The 18,045-nt window shown below is 37.5% G+C and overlaps 1 protein-coding gene across 3 annotated transcripts in view; it reads right to left on the bottom strand.

Annotated features, from left to right (window-relative positions):
* ADGRL4 (adhesion G protein-coupled receptor L4) overlaps positions 1–14,038 on the bottom strand; it is a 108,779-nt gene extending 94,741 nt beyond the window's left edge. For 2 of the 3 annotated variants that reach the window (XM_047871601.1, XM_047871602.1), the window contains exons 1-2: positions 13,743–14,038; positions 12,178–12,327 (exon numbers count right to left, since the gene is read on the bottom strand). In XM_047871601.1, coding sequence (XP_047727557.1) covers positions 12,178–12,327; positions 13,743–13,992 — 400 coding nt within the window. In that variant the 5' untranslated portion in view covers positions 13,993–14,038. The remainder of the gene's footprint in view (positions 1–12,177; positions 12,328–13,742) is intronic. The other variant, XM_047871600.1, reaches the window with a different exon arrangement.
* Positions 14,039–18,045: the final 4,007 nt, after the last annotated feature.

Below are 18,045 nucleotides of genomic sequence, written 5' to 3'. Positions count from 1 at the left end.
CACACAATCATCAATGTACTTTCGGAATTGCAACACAAAGACAAGTTCCATTTGTAGCATTTTGTTCCAGATGTCAGTTAAATGGTGGTTATAAAAGCACATGAATCACAACCCTCTTACCCACAAAATGGATATGCACACCATCTTATCCAAAGGGAGGTAGTCTCAATAACATATAAAAGTAGCTAAACCTCTCCAATAGGAAAGCAAATATAAAAATCAAGATTTTATAGCCTTCTTGATTGTTTTTAATGGTTCAAATCACTCCGCTACAGTACTTAACTTTCTGGTTGCATTATATTTAATAGCTTACCTTTCAGCACGGCAATAGTGCAGTGCTCCTGAAGACTGGTCCAGAAATTCCTTCCAAGAGTGGAAGGTACCAGAGAAAACATGGAAAATAAGTTTCACCTATGTGCCAATCCCTATTCATTTGTAACACCTGTCTTGAGAGGAAATTTGAGGTCACATCCTGGCTCAGCAAGAAAGAGTATCAGGATGTGTTATGGCCATGAGTCAGAGGGAATGGAGCAGAAAGAGGAGATGAAAGCATTGCTTGCCTAGGTCATGCCAGCTCCAGAGATCAGAGTTAAAAAACAAACAAACAAAAAAACAATGAAAAGTGTACTGAGTTCAGAGGCAAGAGACCAAAATCTCTGTTTCACTTTCAGGTTTCAAATAAAGCCCCAAATCCAGGCTATTTACCTCAAAAGTGATTGAACTGGGAATTAACTACAGTTCAAATACATGTCTCACAATAATAGACCCACATAATTTTAAAACCGGAATAGATATTGATAGTGATCCTGGTGAAATCTGCTCATTTCACAGAGAAACAGGCTCAGATGCACTTTGTGACTTATCATGAGAATCGCAGATGAACTGGACTAGAACATTTAAAACAAGTTTGGAAACCCTGCACAGCAATATTAGAATTTATATCAGAGAATCTAGTTACTAGGCCATGGCATAACAGGAAGGCTCCAATTTATAGGGCTGGGTCTTAGCTACTGCAATACAAAGATATAAGGGATGGATCTAACAATGGGAACTTGAAAAATAAGACCTTGATTTAGAAATTACTTTTCATGCCCAATTACTTTTCTTGATTTAGAATTACTTGATTTAGAAATTACATGCCTGGGTGGCCCAGTCAGTTAAGCGTCCGACTCTTAATTTCAGCTCAGGTCATGATCTCAAGGTTGTGAGATCAGGCCCTGAGTGGCGTGTTGAGCATGGAGGCTGCTTGGGATTCTCTCTCTCTGCCCCTCTCTCTCTGCCCCTCCCCCACTTGTTCTCTCTCTCTCTCTCTCTCTGAAAATAATAAATACACTTAAAAATTAGTTTTAAGATAACGATTAAAATCACAGGACTTTTAAATATACTCTCCCTCCCTTCTTAGGGCTACAATTCGTCTCAGAAAAGTGATGAAATGAAGTAGGGGTTAAATGAAAGTAGACTAACGAAGAAATGAGGCTCAAGAGTTTGACAAAAACTTCTCCTGTAGTAGGCATCTACATTTTTAGGCTGCTCGGCTCATCTATTCACTCTCCTGATGGCCACAGCCACCCTAAAGTCCTTTCTCTCTCTGTCCCTATGATCTGAAGAGGTCCTCACCCTAGTCTCCAGGAATGGAGTAGCCCGATAGCCAGTATTTCCATTATTATTTAAGGACATGAAGGTAACAACTTGAATGTATGAATAAAAGTGACAATGTGAAGTAAATGATACTCCTCTTTTATAGCAGGATATCAATCAATAGACATCGAAGCTGAGAAGGCTTCAATAGGCAATAAACTGAGAAGTGAAGGCATAAACATATTTTGTAGAAGATAGGTTGGATTAGAGGGCTCTTTTAATTAAAGACTCATGTGTGTCTTAAGCTCTGGGAAATTGTCAGACCTTTTATTATTTCCTTTGCTAAAGTTTGTCTTATCCTTTCTTCAGTAAGACTTCTATTACATGGATGTTAGTTTCTCCATGTCTAGTCCTGTTTCTCTGTTCTCATAATTTTTGTCTTAACTTTAGTTCTGCAATTCCTGGGTTATTTTTTACCACTTTTTCACTACTATATATTATCAATTCAACTTGGGACTAATACTGATTAAATGATAAATATATTTTATTGGAGGAGAAAAATACATTAGGTGTGTCTGGCAGGAACCATCAAAAGTATGAGCAGGTGAATTCAGAAAATCACTTGGGAAAACAGACAATATAGTGAGACTGCATAGGGGTTCCATCGCTATATTAATGACATTATAATGTGAAAACCACATTAGGCAATTAGGATCAGAAAACACATTGGCTACCTAGTTTCACGTTGTGATAAAACATGGGAAGAATTTGGGAGAGGTTTTGGCACAGATGAAGGAAAAGATCACAAAAGGGTGAAATTGTGTTATAAAAAGGATGATTGTGTTGAGCTGATCGGCTCAGAATATCTTCACTTCTTGAGTCCTGATGTATCTTCCACTGATTTGTTAGTAAATTTGATATTTATAACCTCCCTGTTCCTTGTGTGATCATCTTGGTAGGGGTGGAAACCCAGAAATGGGGACTATGCTCTCAATCTTCTGGTGACTTTTTTTTTTTTCAACGTTTTTTTAAATTTTATTTTTGGGACAGAGAGAGACAGAGCATGAACGGGGGGAGGGGCAGAGAGAGAGGGAGACACAGAATCGGAAACAGGCTCCAGGCTCCGAGCCATCAGCCCAGAGCCCGACGCGGGGCTCGAACTCACGGACCGCGAGATCGTGACCTGGCTGAAGTCGGACGCTTAACCGACTGCGCCACCCAGGCGCCCCTTCTGGTGACTTTTAAACATTGGCTTTCATTCCTGACAATTACAGCTATGGTCTTGATGCCTCTTGCTACAAAATGAGAGCAAAAACAGGGGATAAAGGTAGGAGGAATTGAGCAGCACAAAGGTTTAAAGACATATTGAAGAAGAAAATTTTTTGTGGTATGATAATTTTTCTGTACACAGAAGCCTATTCTACTTGTTTTTGTTTGTTTGAATGCAAACTTTTTCAGAATCTCTTTGAAGATATAAGCTAGACTTTTCCCTTCAACCTCTTTTCTCTTCCTAACAGTATCATTTTCCAGGCCGATTGTTCTATTTATTCAACTTTGTGCTTTGTATTATTGGCTCTTCTCCAATGACTGATTATTCTTAAATGATCGTCATGTTTTTAAAGAGCAATGTTGATTTTCTCAGGTAGCTTGGCCCAGGTTTTGCCTGCCAGCCATTACAACCTCCTTAGTACATACAAGACAGTTCAGAATTCCCTATATCTGTGGGTGGAGGGGCAGAGCAATCTCCAAGAATTATTCCTGGTGGCATAGATGGGGTATAGGCAGAAAGGTGACATCAATTTTTACTCTCAACAATTCCTTTCAGGCGGATGCTAGAGTTCCCTTTAAGAGATTTTTTTCTTGGCTTTATTTGGGCTCAAATGCCAATGGGGAATAAGGAGCCCAATCAGGGTAACCTTTGGAAAATCACATGTAACTAAACCAGTCACCGAGACTGACACTTCCTTTCTGGGAAGGGTATAGGATATCACCACAAGGAAGAGCTGCCATTTTTGCAGAAGCCTGCTCTGATTCTGCTTTGAGAAGTTCACTCCTAATTTATAGAATTCCCGTGCCCATCCTCCTCACCCCAATCTCACTGGTTGTATTATCAATACACTGGGTTTTAAGGAGGTCGATGAACAGGAGTTAAACAACTTTATCTGATCTATGAGTTTCATCAAGATATTGAAACTTGTAAATAGTTTTAACTTGCCTGCACTTATTCCTAAGGTATCTTAAGTATATACACCTCATACTTTTTTGTTTTTAATCAATTTCTTTGATAACATAGTGAGTAAAAAGCAGATTCAAGGTGGGGGCAACAACCAAAATAATTCATTTATGTCTCAGGGAGATTCAGTTTTCTTATTTGCAGACTTACTTCACAGAGTAGCTTGAGAATTATATAAAGCAATAGTTTGAATGTGCTTTCACTGGAAAATTATTTAATCTATAAATTGAGGGTAATACTAGCCCTCATTTCAAAGAGTTGTTTTGAGGATTAAATTTATAAATTCATGTAAAGTGCTTAGAGCAGCATTTAGCTCACAGAAAGCACTAAAATCAACATCAATATTATTACTCTTTTTGTAAATAAACTGTAAATATGAAAGTTACTTCTTTAAGCATGAAAAAAGCCTAAATAAGGAAAAAGAAATAATGGAAAGATGGATAATCAGGAGACTGGATAATTTGCTTCTGAAATAAGCAGGAGTTGGCTGTAAAGTATGCTGATGTCCTATAAAGCTGGGGCTGTAGATAACTGACATGCCCCAGGACACAGGAAGTATCAATTTAGCAACATAAAGTTTGCTATCTTAAAATGCTGACAAAAGATCAGAGCTACAGTAAACAAAGCAGAAAAACTTGAACTCGGTGAGTTACTTCGTGGAATTGAAAGTGCTATCCCTATGATCCTTTTGTTCTTATTTCTACCAGTAGTTTTCTTGAAAAGCACAGAGGATTAAAATGTATGAAAATTCCACATTGAGAGCACAATTTCCATTTAATTTTAATTTCCTAGCAGTTCCTAAAGATATGGCTGAACAGAGAGTATAAGATGGTATAGCTGCCATGTTCACTCTGCATGCAAAATGAACACTAATTCTAGAAAAAACAATATCCATTTCCATTTTTATTGATGCCTTAGCATCAGCACATATCATAGGGCGCATACACACACACACACACACACACAGACACACACACACTTATACATAGATATATACATACTTTGTGAACTGATGTTTTAGCCTGGAACAAAAAACAAAAATGGCAGTCTTAACTTAGAAAAAAAAATCAGGACACTAATAATGTCAAATCAGATGGTAAGTCTTATTTAGAATTGATTTAACTCAGAATTTTGAACAACTCTTTGTGATTGTTTAAAAGAACTCAGAAGCAATGTGTTTATTGCTAATTCTCTATGCTGATATTACTTTTCTGATTCTAAATATGCAATAAATCCACCTAGATAATACTGATTTAAAATGATTACAGGGTGTCTGGGTGACTCAGTTAAGTGTCCACCTCTCGATTTTGGCTCAGGTTATGATCTCATGGTTCATGGGACCTAGCCCCGCATCAAGCTGTGCCTGTCAGTGAGCAACCTGCTTGGGATTCTCTCTCCCTTCCCCTCTGCCCCTCCCCAACTCATGCCCATGTGCTCTCTCTCTCTCATAAATAAATAAATAAATAAATAAATAAATAAATAAATAAAAGATTAAAATGATTACAAATCAAAGAGATTTTTACATGAAGAAAACTTGTCATGATATTTCAGTATAAATTACTTGAAAAAACCCAAAATCATATGTTCATATTAAAACCTCTTTTAAGATCTCAAAATATTTCTTAGTTTGTTATCTCATTAATTCTGATAATTATCCTGTGCAATAAACATGAAACAGGATGATTTAAAAAAATGATTTCTGAAACAGCCTGCAAAAATGACATTGTCAAGTCAGATGAGGTAAGTGTTTATTTATAAAATTGTGCAGCTTATCAACAAAACTCAAATGGCACAAGTAGCAGCCAGGACCAGCACTTTCATTTTCCCTGCCTTCATTTCCCTCCCTCTCCCTCTTTCTCTCCTTCTTATTGCAATCCCTAGAGGGAGGCGGCTCCTGATTTATACATAATATTTAAATAATATTTGAACAATCAACTGGAGGTTCTAGATGGAAGAAAGTTAGATAATTCCAAGATTCATTTTCCTTCATATGTGATATACTAATAAAAAGCATTGAGGAAGCAAAGTTTTTATTTTTTGGTAAAACAAATGCATTTTTACATACTCCAGATGATCTTCTTAGGTACATGACTACGAATACAAACTTGAAAAAGTAGGAACTCTAATGTGCTTCTAGACAGTCATGTATCAGATGTATTTAAAGTGAAGTACATATTTCCTTGGGATGTCTTGTACTCAATGGAAATGTAACCTATTTAAGAAATGACAGTCTAAATTAACCCAAGGCTTACATTCCAGGATGCGTGATTTTCATGAACTTCCTCCAAATAAATAAAGTGCCTTTGCCAATTCCAGAAATCCTTTTCCTTGTACTAGAAATATGACCTCTTTCGTGTGTTGACAAGAAGAGGTTCCACATTAGAGAGAACAAACTCTACCACAATAATTAGGTGGAATTTCCTCAAAAATATCCACTTCATAAGATGACAAATTCCTTCAACATATAGGAAGAAAAAAATAAAAGCATAAACCATTTTAACACTTTCCTTAAGCTTATATTCTATTTTAATTTTTAATTCTTTAATTTATTTTGAGAGAGCCTGCAGTGTGCATGCACCCCCTCCTGAGCGGGGGAGGGGCAGAGAGGGAGAAGAATCCCAAGCAGACTCCATGCTGTCAGATGTGGGGATTGATCTCACAAAACCTGAGACCATGACCTGAGCCAAAATCAAGAGGCAGATGCTTAATTGACAGAGCCACCCAGGTGCCCCACTAAAAATAGAATTATTTTTAAAGGAAAAGGAAAAAGAGGACTTGCATCATTTAAGTTTTGCTGATCACATGTCTATTATGGAAATTACCAAACTGTCTTTTGTTAAATATTTAAAACTGCAGTTATTTTTTGTAGGAGATAGTTTAGATAGTATATCTGTGGTAACCGGGGATACACGATGTACAAACACATGCACACATTTTGTATGCTTTGCATCTGTTCTGATGACATTCGGTTTGCCCATTTTGATAAGCATCCTTTCATTACTAAAAAACAAGCTATTATGGAAGAAAATTACATGTCCTTGGTACTTATATTGTAGCCTGGGCAGAATGATGCTAGCAGATTATTCTAATGGATATTTCTCCCACATTCAGAACGCGCAGACCATTTCTTCTTCCAAACTCTTAGATAACTATTGCGACATTGTTCTCTCTACATTTACTATTGTCACAATGCTCTTTAGTTTATTATGATATTCTCCCAGCTGAATTTTGCAAGCATATATATGGCTATTAGATAATGAAGAAAACTGTTTTTTAAGCATAGAGTATGTCTCCCTGAGTGCAGGCACTGAGACTTCATTATTTCTTATAAAGTGCTTGCGATGTTATTCATAACAAGCATGTCCCAAGCTATGAAAGATTTTTATACATGCATACACGCTGTCAATTATATCTTTCCTGACCTATCTTATCCTCATCTGGGGCAACTCTTTTCTTACCCATTCTGACTCCATGAAATTTCCCCAAACACAGCACCACTTACTGAGTTCAGATGTGAGTAGGAAGAGAAAGTCTACTACCTTCTTCCTGACGCCCACACCCAAACAGGCACTGTACTGCATCCTTCCCCTTGCTCTTGCTTCTTATCTCTCCCAGCTCAGTTTATTTCAAATCAAGTAATATCATGTTTTGTACGTACACAATGATTCTTTCAACTTTTCCAACCTTCCAAATTACTGAGGGGAGATGGGATGTCTCATGTCTCACTTTTTAGATTTATAACTGTGTTCCAGAGAGTAACCAACACTGTGCTGAGAAGCAAAACATATAGCAACAATATTTGTTTAAAAGACTAAAATAATCCTAAATTTTAGGAAAATATCATCAACAATTTCAAAAGCCATTAAATATATCCCCAAATTTCTACACTTCTCCAGCTTCTGCCTTAAAATACACTCATTGTCAGCATAAAGATAAGTGTGTAAATAAATTCATGTTAATACCTCAGTAAGGTTGTCGAAAATAAATAATTCCTATTCAAATGATACTGTTTTACCTATTTGATTTAAAAAGCTGTACTACACTAATCTAATTACATCAGCTGATTAGTAATACTAGTGATATTTTTGGTAATCTAGAAAAGGTTGAGATCCCCAGGGTTTGAGTCCTAGCTTTGTCACTGTAGCCTTGGGACACTGGGAAACTCACTTAAGCTTCAGAGTCCTGCTTCTCTCATATGCAAAAAGCTATAGCATTGAGCTTAACAAACTAGTTATAACCATTCAAAATGGTGTTTGTAAATAAAAGACAGCATCCATACATTTTATTTCAAAAGCTTATGAAAATTAAGATATATTGGATAGAAGTGACATAAACTATAAGAATTGTACAAAGTACTATTGGATTTTTTCTTTTCTTTTTCTTTTATTATTATTTTTATTATTATTATTATTATATATATATATTTTTTTTTTTTTTTTTGAGAAAGAGAGAGAACAAGCAGGAGCAGGGAACCCAACTCAGGGCTCAATCCCATGACCCTGGGATCTTGACCTGGGCTGAAATCAAGAGTTGGAGGCTTAACCACCTGAGCCACTCAGGCACCCCAGTACTACTGTTTGTATAGGTTGGGTTGACCTTTGCTAATTTATTCTTATTCTACCGAATGGGGTCATCTTTCTAATATACACTATTTATCATGTAACTTAGCTACTTAATACTTGTCAATGGCTCTTTTTTTGTTAAGAGAAAAAAGTCCATATCTTGACACCCACACTTAATTCCCACTGACCCCCCCCCAGTTAATATGCCCTGTGATATATACATCCAGAATGAAATACTTGGGGCTCCCTAAAACATACTACACATGTTCAACTTCTAGGCCTTTGTTACTGCTGATTCATTTTGCCTGGCTTTGTCACTTTGTCAGTCTTAATGAATCCTATTTATTCTTTGATTCTCAGCTTAAATGTCACCCTCACTTGGAAAGCTACCCTGCAGTTGATTACATATCTCAAATTTACCTGTATTTGCATATTTTATAACACCGCATCAAGTCGTTAATATAGTTCTGAAGCTGTCCCTAGATATCCTGGAAATCAAGGCCAATTCCTTATCTATTACTGTAATCCAAGGGCATAGCAGTATTTGTTAAGTAGAGGTCTTATGGCAAACATAGTGAGTAAGAGAACAGGCTCTGGAAACAGACTTAGGCTGAAATCTCAGCTCTATTACTTATTTGTTGTTACCACTTGTGATATTCACTGAACTTTTCTAAGATTCTACTTTTTTATAGATAAAATGAGAATAACAACAGATGAAGGTGTTGTGCTAATTAATATCTTAGATATTAGCTATCTTGATGTGATGGTGATAATGATAATGATGACAATGAAAATATTCAATAAATATTTGTCCAGTAAAAAGATGATTAAATGAAATAAAGTCACTAGTATGAAAACTTGTTTCAGGGCGCCTGGGTGGCTCAGTCGGTTGAGTGTCCGACTTTGGCTCAGGTCATGATCTCAACGTTCGTGAGTTCGAGCCCCGTGTCAGGCTCTGTGCTGACAGCTTGGAGCCCGGAGCCTGCTTCGGATTCTGTGTCTCCCTCTTTCTCTGCCCCTTCCCCGCTCATGCTCTGTCTCTCTCAGATTCTCAAAAATGAATAAACATCAAAAAAAAAAACAACACTTGTTTCTATGGGACTAGGTTATCCAAATTCTAAATGACTTGTTTAAAACTAGTTCTTGCAACAGAGTTCATTTAAGTGAGGTCTGGTTACTACCATAACATTTATTTGACAGGTGTCTGAGGGAGCCAAATTGGATGGAGATGAGGAAGATGATGGTAATGATACCAAAAAGAAATTTACTTCCACTCTTCAAGAAGTAGCCATCCTTTATAACAAAACTGTTGTCTGGTCATTTCTTATTGACCTAATACCAAGTTTAGAGAAAGATAGGAAAAGTGGGAAATCTCTTCACAGATGAAGAAAGCCAACTGTTCAAACCCAATATATAATCTAGACAATTCAGTGGTTGAGAACATAGTGTTTTAACTCTAAAACACATGTTAAATATACTTACTGAAATAAATTTCAAAAATCTACCAGTGAATTAATAAAAGGTGCAAACCACTGTTTGAACAGTTTTAAGAGGCCATTATAAGCCTCACATAGTGAATATTAAGACAAGTGAATTTATTTATTTTATTTTTTTATTTAAAAATTTTTTTCAATATATGAAGTTTATTGTCAAATTGGTTTCCATACAACACCCAGTGCTCAACCCAAAAGGTGCCCTCCTCAATACCCATCACCCACTCTCCCCTCCCTCCCACCCCCCATCAACCCTCAGTTTGTTCTCAGTTTTTAAGAGTCTCTTATGCTTTAGCTCTCTTCCACTCTAACCTCTTTTTTTTTTCTTCCTCTCCCCCATGGGTTTCTGTTAAGTTTCTCAGGATCCACCTAAGAGTGAAAACATATGGTATCTGTCTCTCTCTGTATGGCTTATCTCACTTAGCATCACACTCTCCAGTTCCATCCACGTTGCCACAAAGGGCCATATTTCATTCTTTCTCATTGCCACGTAGTACTCCATTGTGTATATAAACCACAATTTCTTTATCCACTCATCAGTTGATGGACATTTCGGCTCTTTCCATAATTTGGCTATTGTTGAGAGTGCTGCTATAAACATTGGGGTACAAGTGCCCCTATGCATCAGTACTCCTGTATCCCTAAGACAAGTGAAATTATAACATTCTTTAAATGAGGGATTTGTTAAAAAGACCTTGAAAAAAAAAGTGCCATTACAAATTCTGTTCTGTGTGAAAAGAAATTACAGGCCAAAAGATCTTGCAGTATTTTTTTTTTTTCCAACAAAAAGTTTTTTCTGTCCTTCAGCTGGCTATTGACTGAGGCAGCAGGGCGGGGGGATGGGGGTGGTTGGGGAGGAAGAGTGCATTGGATAATGGAAGATGTGTTAAAAAAAAACATTAAAAAGATGATTATGATCTGGTTAGCTGCTGAAGGTCCAAATTGTGAAAAATTATTGATGTTAATGATGGTAATCATGACAGTTGAAAAGAATCTAAATAACAAAAAGGCAACACCACTTATGAGGTATCATAGTGCAATTTGTAATGATTAGTGGAAAAGCACACTAATATATTCGATGCAATATTTTGAAGGTCACTCAACTATCAACTTGCTATAATGCCATTCAATTAAATACACAGTAAAAATCTAAGATTATTTATAGAAAGAATTTCGTAGTGCTTGTGGAATAGTATATTACAAATCCTGGCTGTATGTACAAGCAGAAATGCCTGATCTAATGCACCATTAAGCAACTGTAGCTTTGCTCTACATTTTTTAAACATTAAACTAATTATGATGAGGTCTGGTCTTACTAAGAACTGCATATTTAATCTTTTTTAAGAGCCTATCAAATTGAATCACGAGATACAACTTGTTTACTCTATAAGCAAACACATGCAATATTAACAATGTACAATATCCTGGCTTAATTAGAAAAAGTCCATGTTATCTTAAATACATTTAGGAGTATAATACCACATAGTTCTAATTTGAAGTTGTCATTTAATTATATTTTAAAACTAATTTATATGACTTGGAACTGCTTCTCTCTCTAACACAGAATGTTTTTCCATTGACCCAGTTAAAACTAGATTGTACTAAAAATGAAAGAGAGAAGAAGGGTAGAGTGAGGCTTGAAGGAAGATAAAGAGTGGTGGTTGAAACCACAGACAAGAAGTCACTGAAATATGATTTTCGGACAAGGTCTTGTTTATCAAATCAGTGGGCTGAATTGCACCCTGCTAGGACCTTTTCTACCATTCTTGCTCTGGATTGTAGCCTCAAGTTCTATAAGTGAGATCTACTTTTTCAGAAAAGAATACATTTTCAAAATTCTCTCTCTCTCTCTCTCTCTCTCTCTCTTCCAGGGTATCATGCAGGATATACAGGCAAAACACTTGAATCTCTTAATATTATCCTCAAATTTAAGTAGTCAGGTAGTAAAGAAGGTACCCGAAGGCAACACATATCCATATAGCTTGGACTTCATGAACTCTGTGTTCTTTCCTTTCCAAAGGTATTGACTCTGCTCTCTGCAACTTAGTTTTCCAGCTTAAGTTCAAGGACAATGTTCAATAGTTACACCAAAAATAAGATATACCTGGACTCCTCAAAAATCAATAATCAAGTATACATTTTCAAGTGGGACCTTCAAACTTGTTTAGTTAATTAAGCTTTTTTTTTTTTATCAATAGCTTGAAATCATACAGATTAATGTAAAACACTTAATTTCTGGACAAGGGAAAAACAATCATATCAGAATTTAATCTTACCAAAAAACCCAAAAGAGGTAATAAAGGTTGTTTACCTTCACAAATTGTGACACCATTTCCTGAAAATCCCATGTTGCAGTAACAGGCTTCAATTCCATTTCGTATTTCACATTTTGCATTTGGAAGACAAGGTGTCTTGGTGCAGTTCTGAGTGTAGGAACAATTCAGGAAAGTGGAAAAACCCACTACGGAAAATAGAGAAATATACCTTTTCAAAAAAAAGGAAGAAAGAAAAGAAAGAGAAAGAAAAGTCTCTCCCCTGCCCCCCCCCATTGTTGAGTCATACTATAGTAAACACAAAAACCCTTCTTTCTTTCCATCTAGATAAATGGATTATGAGAATTTCCCAAGAGAGTATTTAGCTAACAGCACAAGAGCAAGTAAGCAAAAAGATGAGCACTTTTTTCAATGTCAGTATTTATTGAGTAAATCTCAACAAAGCTGTAATGTAGTAAACAACCCAGCTCTATACAGAAAAGAGTATTCCTAGATCACTGGACTCTTGGTTCTGAGACGAAATATTGTTAAAGGGGATTGCATGATTGTAAAGCCATTTCTCGCCTCTGGGAATGATTCTGTGCAGAGATCAAGGTGACTTGATGGTCTGGGTCTTGTCAAATTCAAATCTCTAATTTTTAAGATGAAGAGCAACATATCATAACATCAGGAGGACAAGTGCAATTATTGTTTTTTTCTGTAGTCTAATTTTCTTTTAAATCCTGCCTTTTCCATAGTAAAATTTATGCTACATGTTCCCCCAGTAGGAGAATTTAAGATAAACTCAACATATTGGTCAAAGATTGATCTTCTGGGAACGGACACCATACAAACACAACCAATAAAATGAAGCAGAAAAGAGAACGAGGCTTTATTTCGGAGTAATTGAAAACAAAGTTGGAAATGGTATTTTGTGGGCTGTTAGGAAATTGGTATTTTGTATTAGGAAATGGTATTTTGTGGGCTGATAAGGAAAAGCATGGGCCCATCCTTTTTTATTGTTGTCCCAGGTCTTCTGAAGTCACACCTGCTTGAGGATGGACAGTCAGGAGCCATGCAAATCATTGTTCTTAGAACAGTCATCTGAGATAAACTGTCCTTATCTGGTAACAAGAGAGTGTTAACATTTGATTCTAAATCTCGGCCTCACATAGGGCTGGATATACTGTCTAAACCAGAATTAATTCAGCTGCAAAGATGTGATTTATAACCCTTCTGCACAGCATCATCCAAATGGTATTTTAAATGAACCCAAAGTCCGGGCTGGCAGTCCCCTTAAAATGCCGGGAAGCCTCCCACAAGCGTTACCGGGTTGGATTTCCCAAATTTCTTGAGGGGAGATCAGAAAAAAAAAAAAAAAGGTCAAAGGAGACATTGGGGATTTTGCGGACTTTGTATTCAGGAATAAAAAGGTGACTTGGTCCCTGGGCCCTGCATATCCAATTCCAGAGTTGAAAGGCCAAGGAGAAAAAACATCCTGAGAAGTACCGCCGTCCATTCTTCTTGGAACCCGGGCCAAATCCGCTTGGCACGCGAGTTCCACCTCGGAAAAATCCCCTTCCCTGCAAGCCCCGGCCCCTCCGCGACCTCGCTGGGCACTCACCTAGGAGCGGGAGGAGTTTCATTGGCGGCGGCCGCGGTGCAGGCGGTGGCGGCAGTGCGGCTGGGTGTGCGGGCCGTGTCCCCGGGACGCAGCTGGGCGGCCGCGGCAGGGTCCAGGCTCCGTCCCCCGTGACGCGCCGCTTCCTCCGGACACTTTCCGGCCTCTTTTGTGTGAGCCTGTGGGTCAAGCCCTGAGTCTGCCGGTCACGTCCGGCCCCCGGCCGGTTGCTCCACGCCACCCAGACCTCCATCCCCGGCCTCTTGACCGCCTAGCACTCTTGCTGACCCTTGGAGGGATCATTGTGCCCCCGGGCTCAGCGTCCAGAGGGCCGCCCTCAAACCCCCAGCTCGGTAGACAAAACAAGGGGGCCGCCCACGGAGTGTCCCTCCCGGGAGAGCATCCAAGACCGCAAAGGTCGAAGGGGTACTTCCGAAGTTCCCGGACACAGCGTTCTTTTGTTCACGAGCACATTTCCATGAAGCCTTCGCAGGTAGGCTGAGCCCTGGCTCCCGACAATGGGACACTCCTGGCCAGCGCCGAGTCCTCACCTTGTTGGGACTCAGGGTTTCAGAGGGCAGAAGGATACCTTGTCTACAGGTGAAGATTGGGCTTCGGATGACTGAGCAAAGAACAAGCAGACAAACAAAAAAACAGTTTCAAAAGTCTACGCATTTGTTGGAACTCATCAAGTTGGTGCATCTTATTGTGTGTAAATTATACCTCAGTAGCGTTGATTTAAAGAAAAGAAGCAACTGAAATTTGTGCCATCAAGACAAGCTATTTTTCCTTTACACAGCTGGGCACCCCCTTGTTGTTTCATTTACATTCTGTTTGATTTAACAAACATCTACTGAGAACTGACTTTGTATACAGAGTACAATCACCAAGAGGAGCAAGCCCTGCCTTCCCCCCCCCCCCCCCCCCACCGTGGGGCAACAACGAAAACCGGTCACAATGACACAAGTCACAACGACCTAAGTACTTAGGTATAAATATATTTCCCTGGCTCTCTACTGCATTTGCTTAGACCCTTTCTAGCTTAATTTAACTCCCACCAGGAGCTCCTGAGAGTGGGTCTGGAATAGATGAGGGAAATGAGGAACAGAGGTAGTGTGTGAGTTGCCCGGTCACACAACTAGTCTTAAGTGGCTGGTTTGATTCAAACCCAGGCTGTTTTGCTCCTGAGTTAGTGCTCTTAGCACCTCAGAAGGCTGTTGGAAAAATGAGGGGTCACCGTTATCCATTATCGCTATTCAGGGAGTTTGTAAAGGTGATTTAAATGCCCCAAATGCCACGAAACATAAGTTTGGGATTTTGTTCTACTGTTAATTGGTTTTCTTTTAATGATTACTCCCCCCCCCCTTTTTTTTTTTAACTAGACAGTGATTCAGTGAAAAAGTCTGGCAGCAGTCTAAATGAAGGATATTAAGGAGACATCAAAGGCAGGGAAGCCAGAATAGTTCAGGAAATAGACTACAAATGTTTCAACAAAGGTAGAGGTATTTGGATGAAAAAAAAAAAAAAAAAGGGAGGGGCGGGGGGGGGGGCGGCGGACAGAGTCCTGAAAGGATTAAAGAAGGACAGATTGATGTCTGATTGACTAGTTCAGGCTGAGAGATATATTTGAGACACAGAGAGTAGAAAGGTTTTCAAGTTGTATGAATAGAGGAAGGTTGGAACCATTCACAAAAATTGGAAAAATAGGAGGAGTGGCTTTGTAGGGAAATAAATAGCGAGCTCAGTCTCATAATTTAAAATTTGAGGTGTTCCAATGGCCTGATTCCGTTTATGAAGAGTTTTCCCACAGTCATGGTATAGATTCATCATATGGAGTCATTGAACATACTCATCATTCAGAAGGCATAATAAATATAGAAATACATTGTTTTCTGAGACAACTTATAAACTGAAAGACAGTACCTACTTTTAACATCATTGCCTTAAAATGGTTTGCTTCCTATGTCAGCCACACACGCTTACTCTTTACCCTTAAGATAACAGAAGATGAGCAAATAAAAATGATATATTATTCTTCTCTATACATTGTTTCAAAATTAACAAAAGTAAGTTAAAATTCAGTTTAAAAAATATTTTCCAAGCTTTCTTTTTTCACATGTGTATTTTTATAAAAAGTAAAATTGTATTTATATATCTTTATCAAGAAAATGTAGGAGAACATAAGGGTGAACATGAACTTTTAATGATGCTTACAGTTTAAGATTGCTCTGGTAAAAATCAAAATTACTTAAAAATTTATTTGAAGTAGTCTATTTTCTTAAGGAATAGATATAGTAACTGAATAATTTTGGACCCATTGTCTTTACATTACTAAAAAAGAAGCATTGAGAATTTTCAATCCAAGAAAATATTTCAATTGTGAGAGAAAAGTGTATTTTAAAGAAGTATTCTCAAAGGGATACAGTTTTAAGTTTTACATTTTATTGGTCATCTTCACTTGGGTACCACTGAGACATGTCTAACTTTTAAAAATATAGCAATCACTTAGAGCTTGACTTTAGCCTAAGTATAACACATGGAAGTTAAGTCATTCTAAGCTGCCTACCCAGTTGTGGTCATAATACATTAGTTTGAACCCTCATTCTGCAATGTGGGGTCTTAACAAATTAATGGTTAGTTCTATCTTGGGTCTATCTATAAGATGCGAAATCAAAGAGGCTTTCCTTGAAAAGTTCTTAGTCAAGTTAAAGTTTGCATTGAAAAGTACTCACCGTGAAGATCTGGGTGTAGCTCAAACTTTTATCATGAATAGATTTTTTTAACCTCTTTGGGAAACAGCTCACCCATTATAACATGGAAATAACAATGCATGCCACATTAGATCACAATTGTTATGGTCATTAATATACATGCCAGAACTCTCAGGCATTCCATACCTTTAATACTCAACACATCAAAATATAGGAAATTCGTGCACAGTTGAAATAAAGACCTTCTCCAAAGATGTATTTATCATGTGCAAAACGTATGCTGCTTCTGGACCTCCCTCATGAGGCCTCTGTGGGATTTTCTAATTCCTATCCATATATGTTAACAGTGTGATTGGATTCTAAGTGTTTGACCAGCTCTGTGACTATATTCTAAATATTGTCATTACACATCATTTGATTTTTCTTGACTTAAGGAAACTTTATTACCAGTTTGTTAATTTAGGTGGTTCCTCATTCTTTTATATTATCTCTCTTCCCATAGGATTCTCAATAGGATTACAATTTACTAAACAGATTTTTCCACCACAGGTTAATTTTTAGTCAATCCCAGCATTAACAACATATGCTTGGCAAAAGGACTATAAAAAAAAAAGTAAAAACAAGAAAAAAGGAATTATGTGTAAGGATGGGAAGAGTAATCTGATGGCAACATGCAACACTCAAAGAAAAGCTTTACCAAAGTGGGACATCAGCCACTCAGTGTAAGACAACCTCTAGGAATGGGTACCGATTGGGTTTCCACAAGGTGGACTTCTCTGATGAGGGTTCCTCACCTGGTATCTTAGAACTTGAAGGTAAGAAACATAGTTTTGCTTCTTTGTTTTCCCCTCCATGATACCTCACACAGTAACTTGAGAAGGATAGGTATACAATAAAAGTTTGTGCTGATTAAATGAGTTAATAAATTAATAAATATCTAGACCAATGAATAGTAAAATTTATCACAAAAGGAAATCTTTATTTTGGGAGATCAGCTAGAAATTGTTTGCCTCAAATGTCTTTTAGGCTTCCAGATACATTTCATGTTATTGCAATATAGCAGATGTAAATATTTTGAATTTAAATTTGAAGAGAAGTCCAGGAAAATCTTTAGTTATTTGTAGAGTAATTCATGGTTCTCAAACAATAGGGAACTATGTCTTTTTGTCTATTGTTAAACTAATGGTCTTAAATAATCAATATAGAAATGCTACAATTTTGGGGGTGTCTGAGTGGCTCAGTCAGAAAAGCCTTTGACACTTGACTTTGGCTCAGGTCATGATCTCACAGTTTGTGAGTTTGAGCCCCCTGTTGGGCTTTGTGCTGACAGCACAGAACCTGCTTATGATTCTCTCTCTTTCCTACTCTCTGCCCCTCCTTGCTCATGTGTGCTCTTTCTCTCTCTCAAAATAAATAAGTAAACTTTAAAAAAATAATATTAAAAAACAAAGAAGTGCTACGATTTTCAAACTTAGCTATCTGGAAACTTGTGTATCTCTAATCTGTATTGAATCTATTTAATGTCTGTCAATATTTTGTATGAAAATTAATTTTAATATTATAATAAACATTTTCACTTAGGCATTTTTAATAAC

The sequence above is a fragment of the Prionailurus viverrinus genome, chromosome C1 (genome assembly GCF_022837055.1).
Source record: "Prionailurus viverrinus isolate Anna chromosome C1, UM_Priviv_1.0, whole genome shotgun sequence".
Classification (NCBI taxonomy): Eukaryota; Metazoa; Chordata; class Mammalia; order Carnivora; family Felidae; genus Prionailurus; species Prionailurus viverrinus.
The sequence above is the reverse complement of the archived record's forward strand: the minus strand, read 5'-3'. Positions and strand labels throughout refer to the sequence as shown.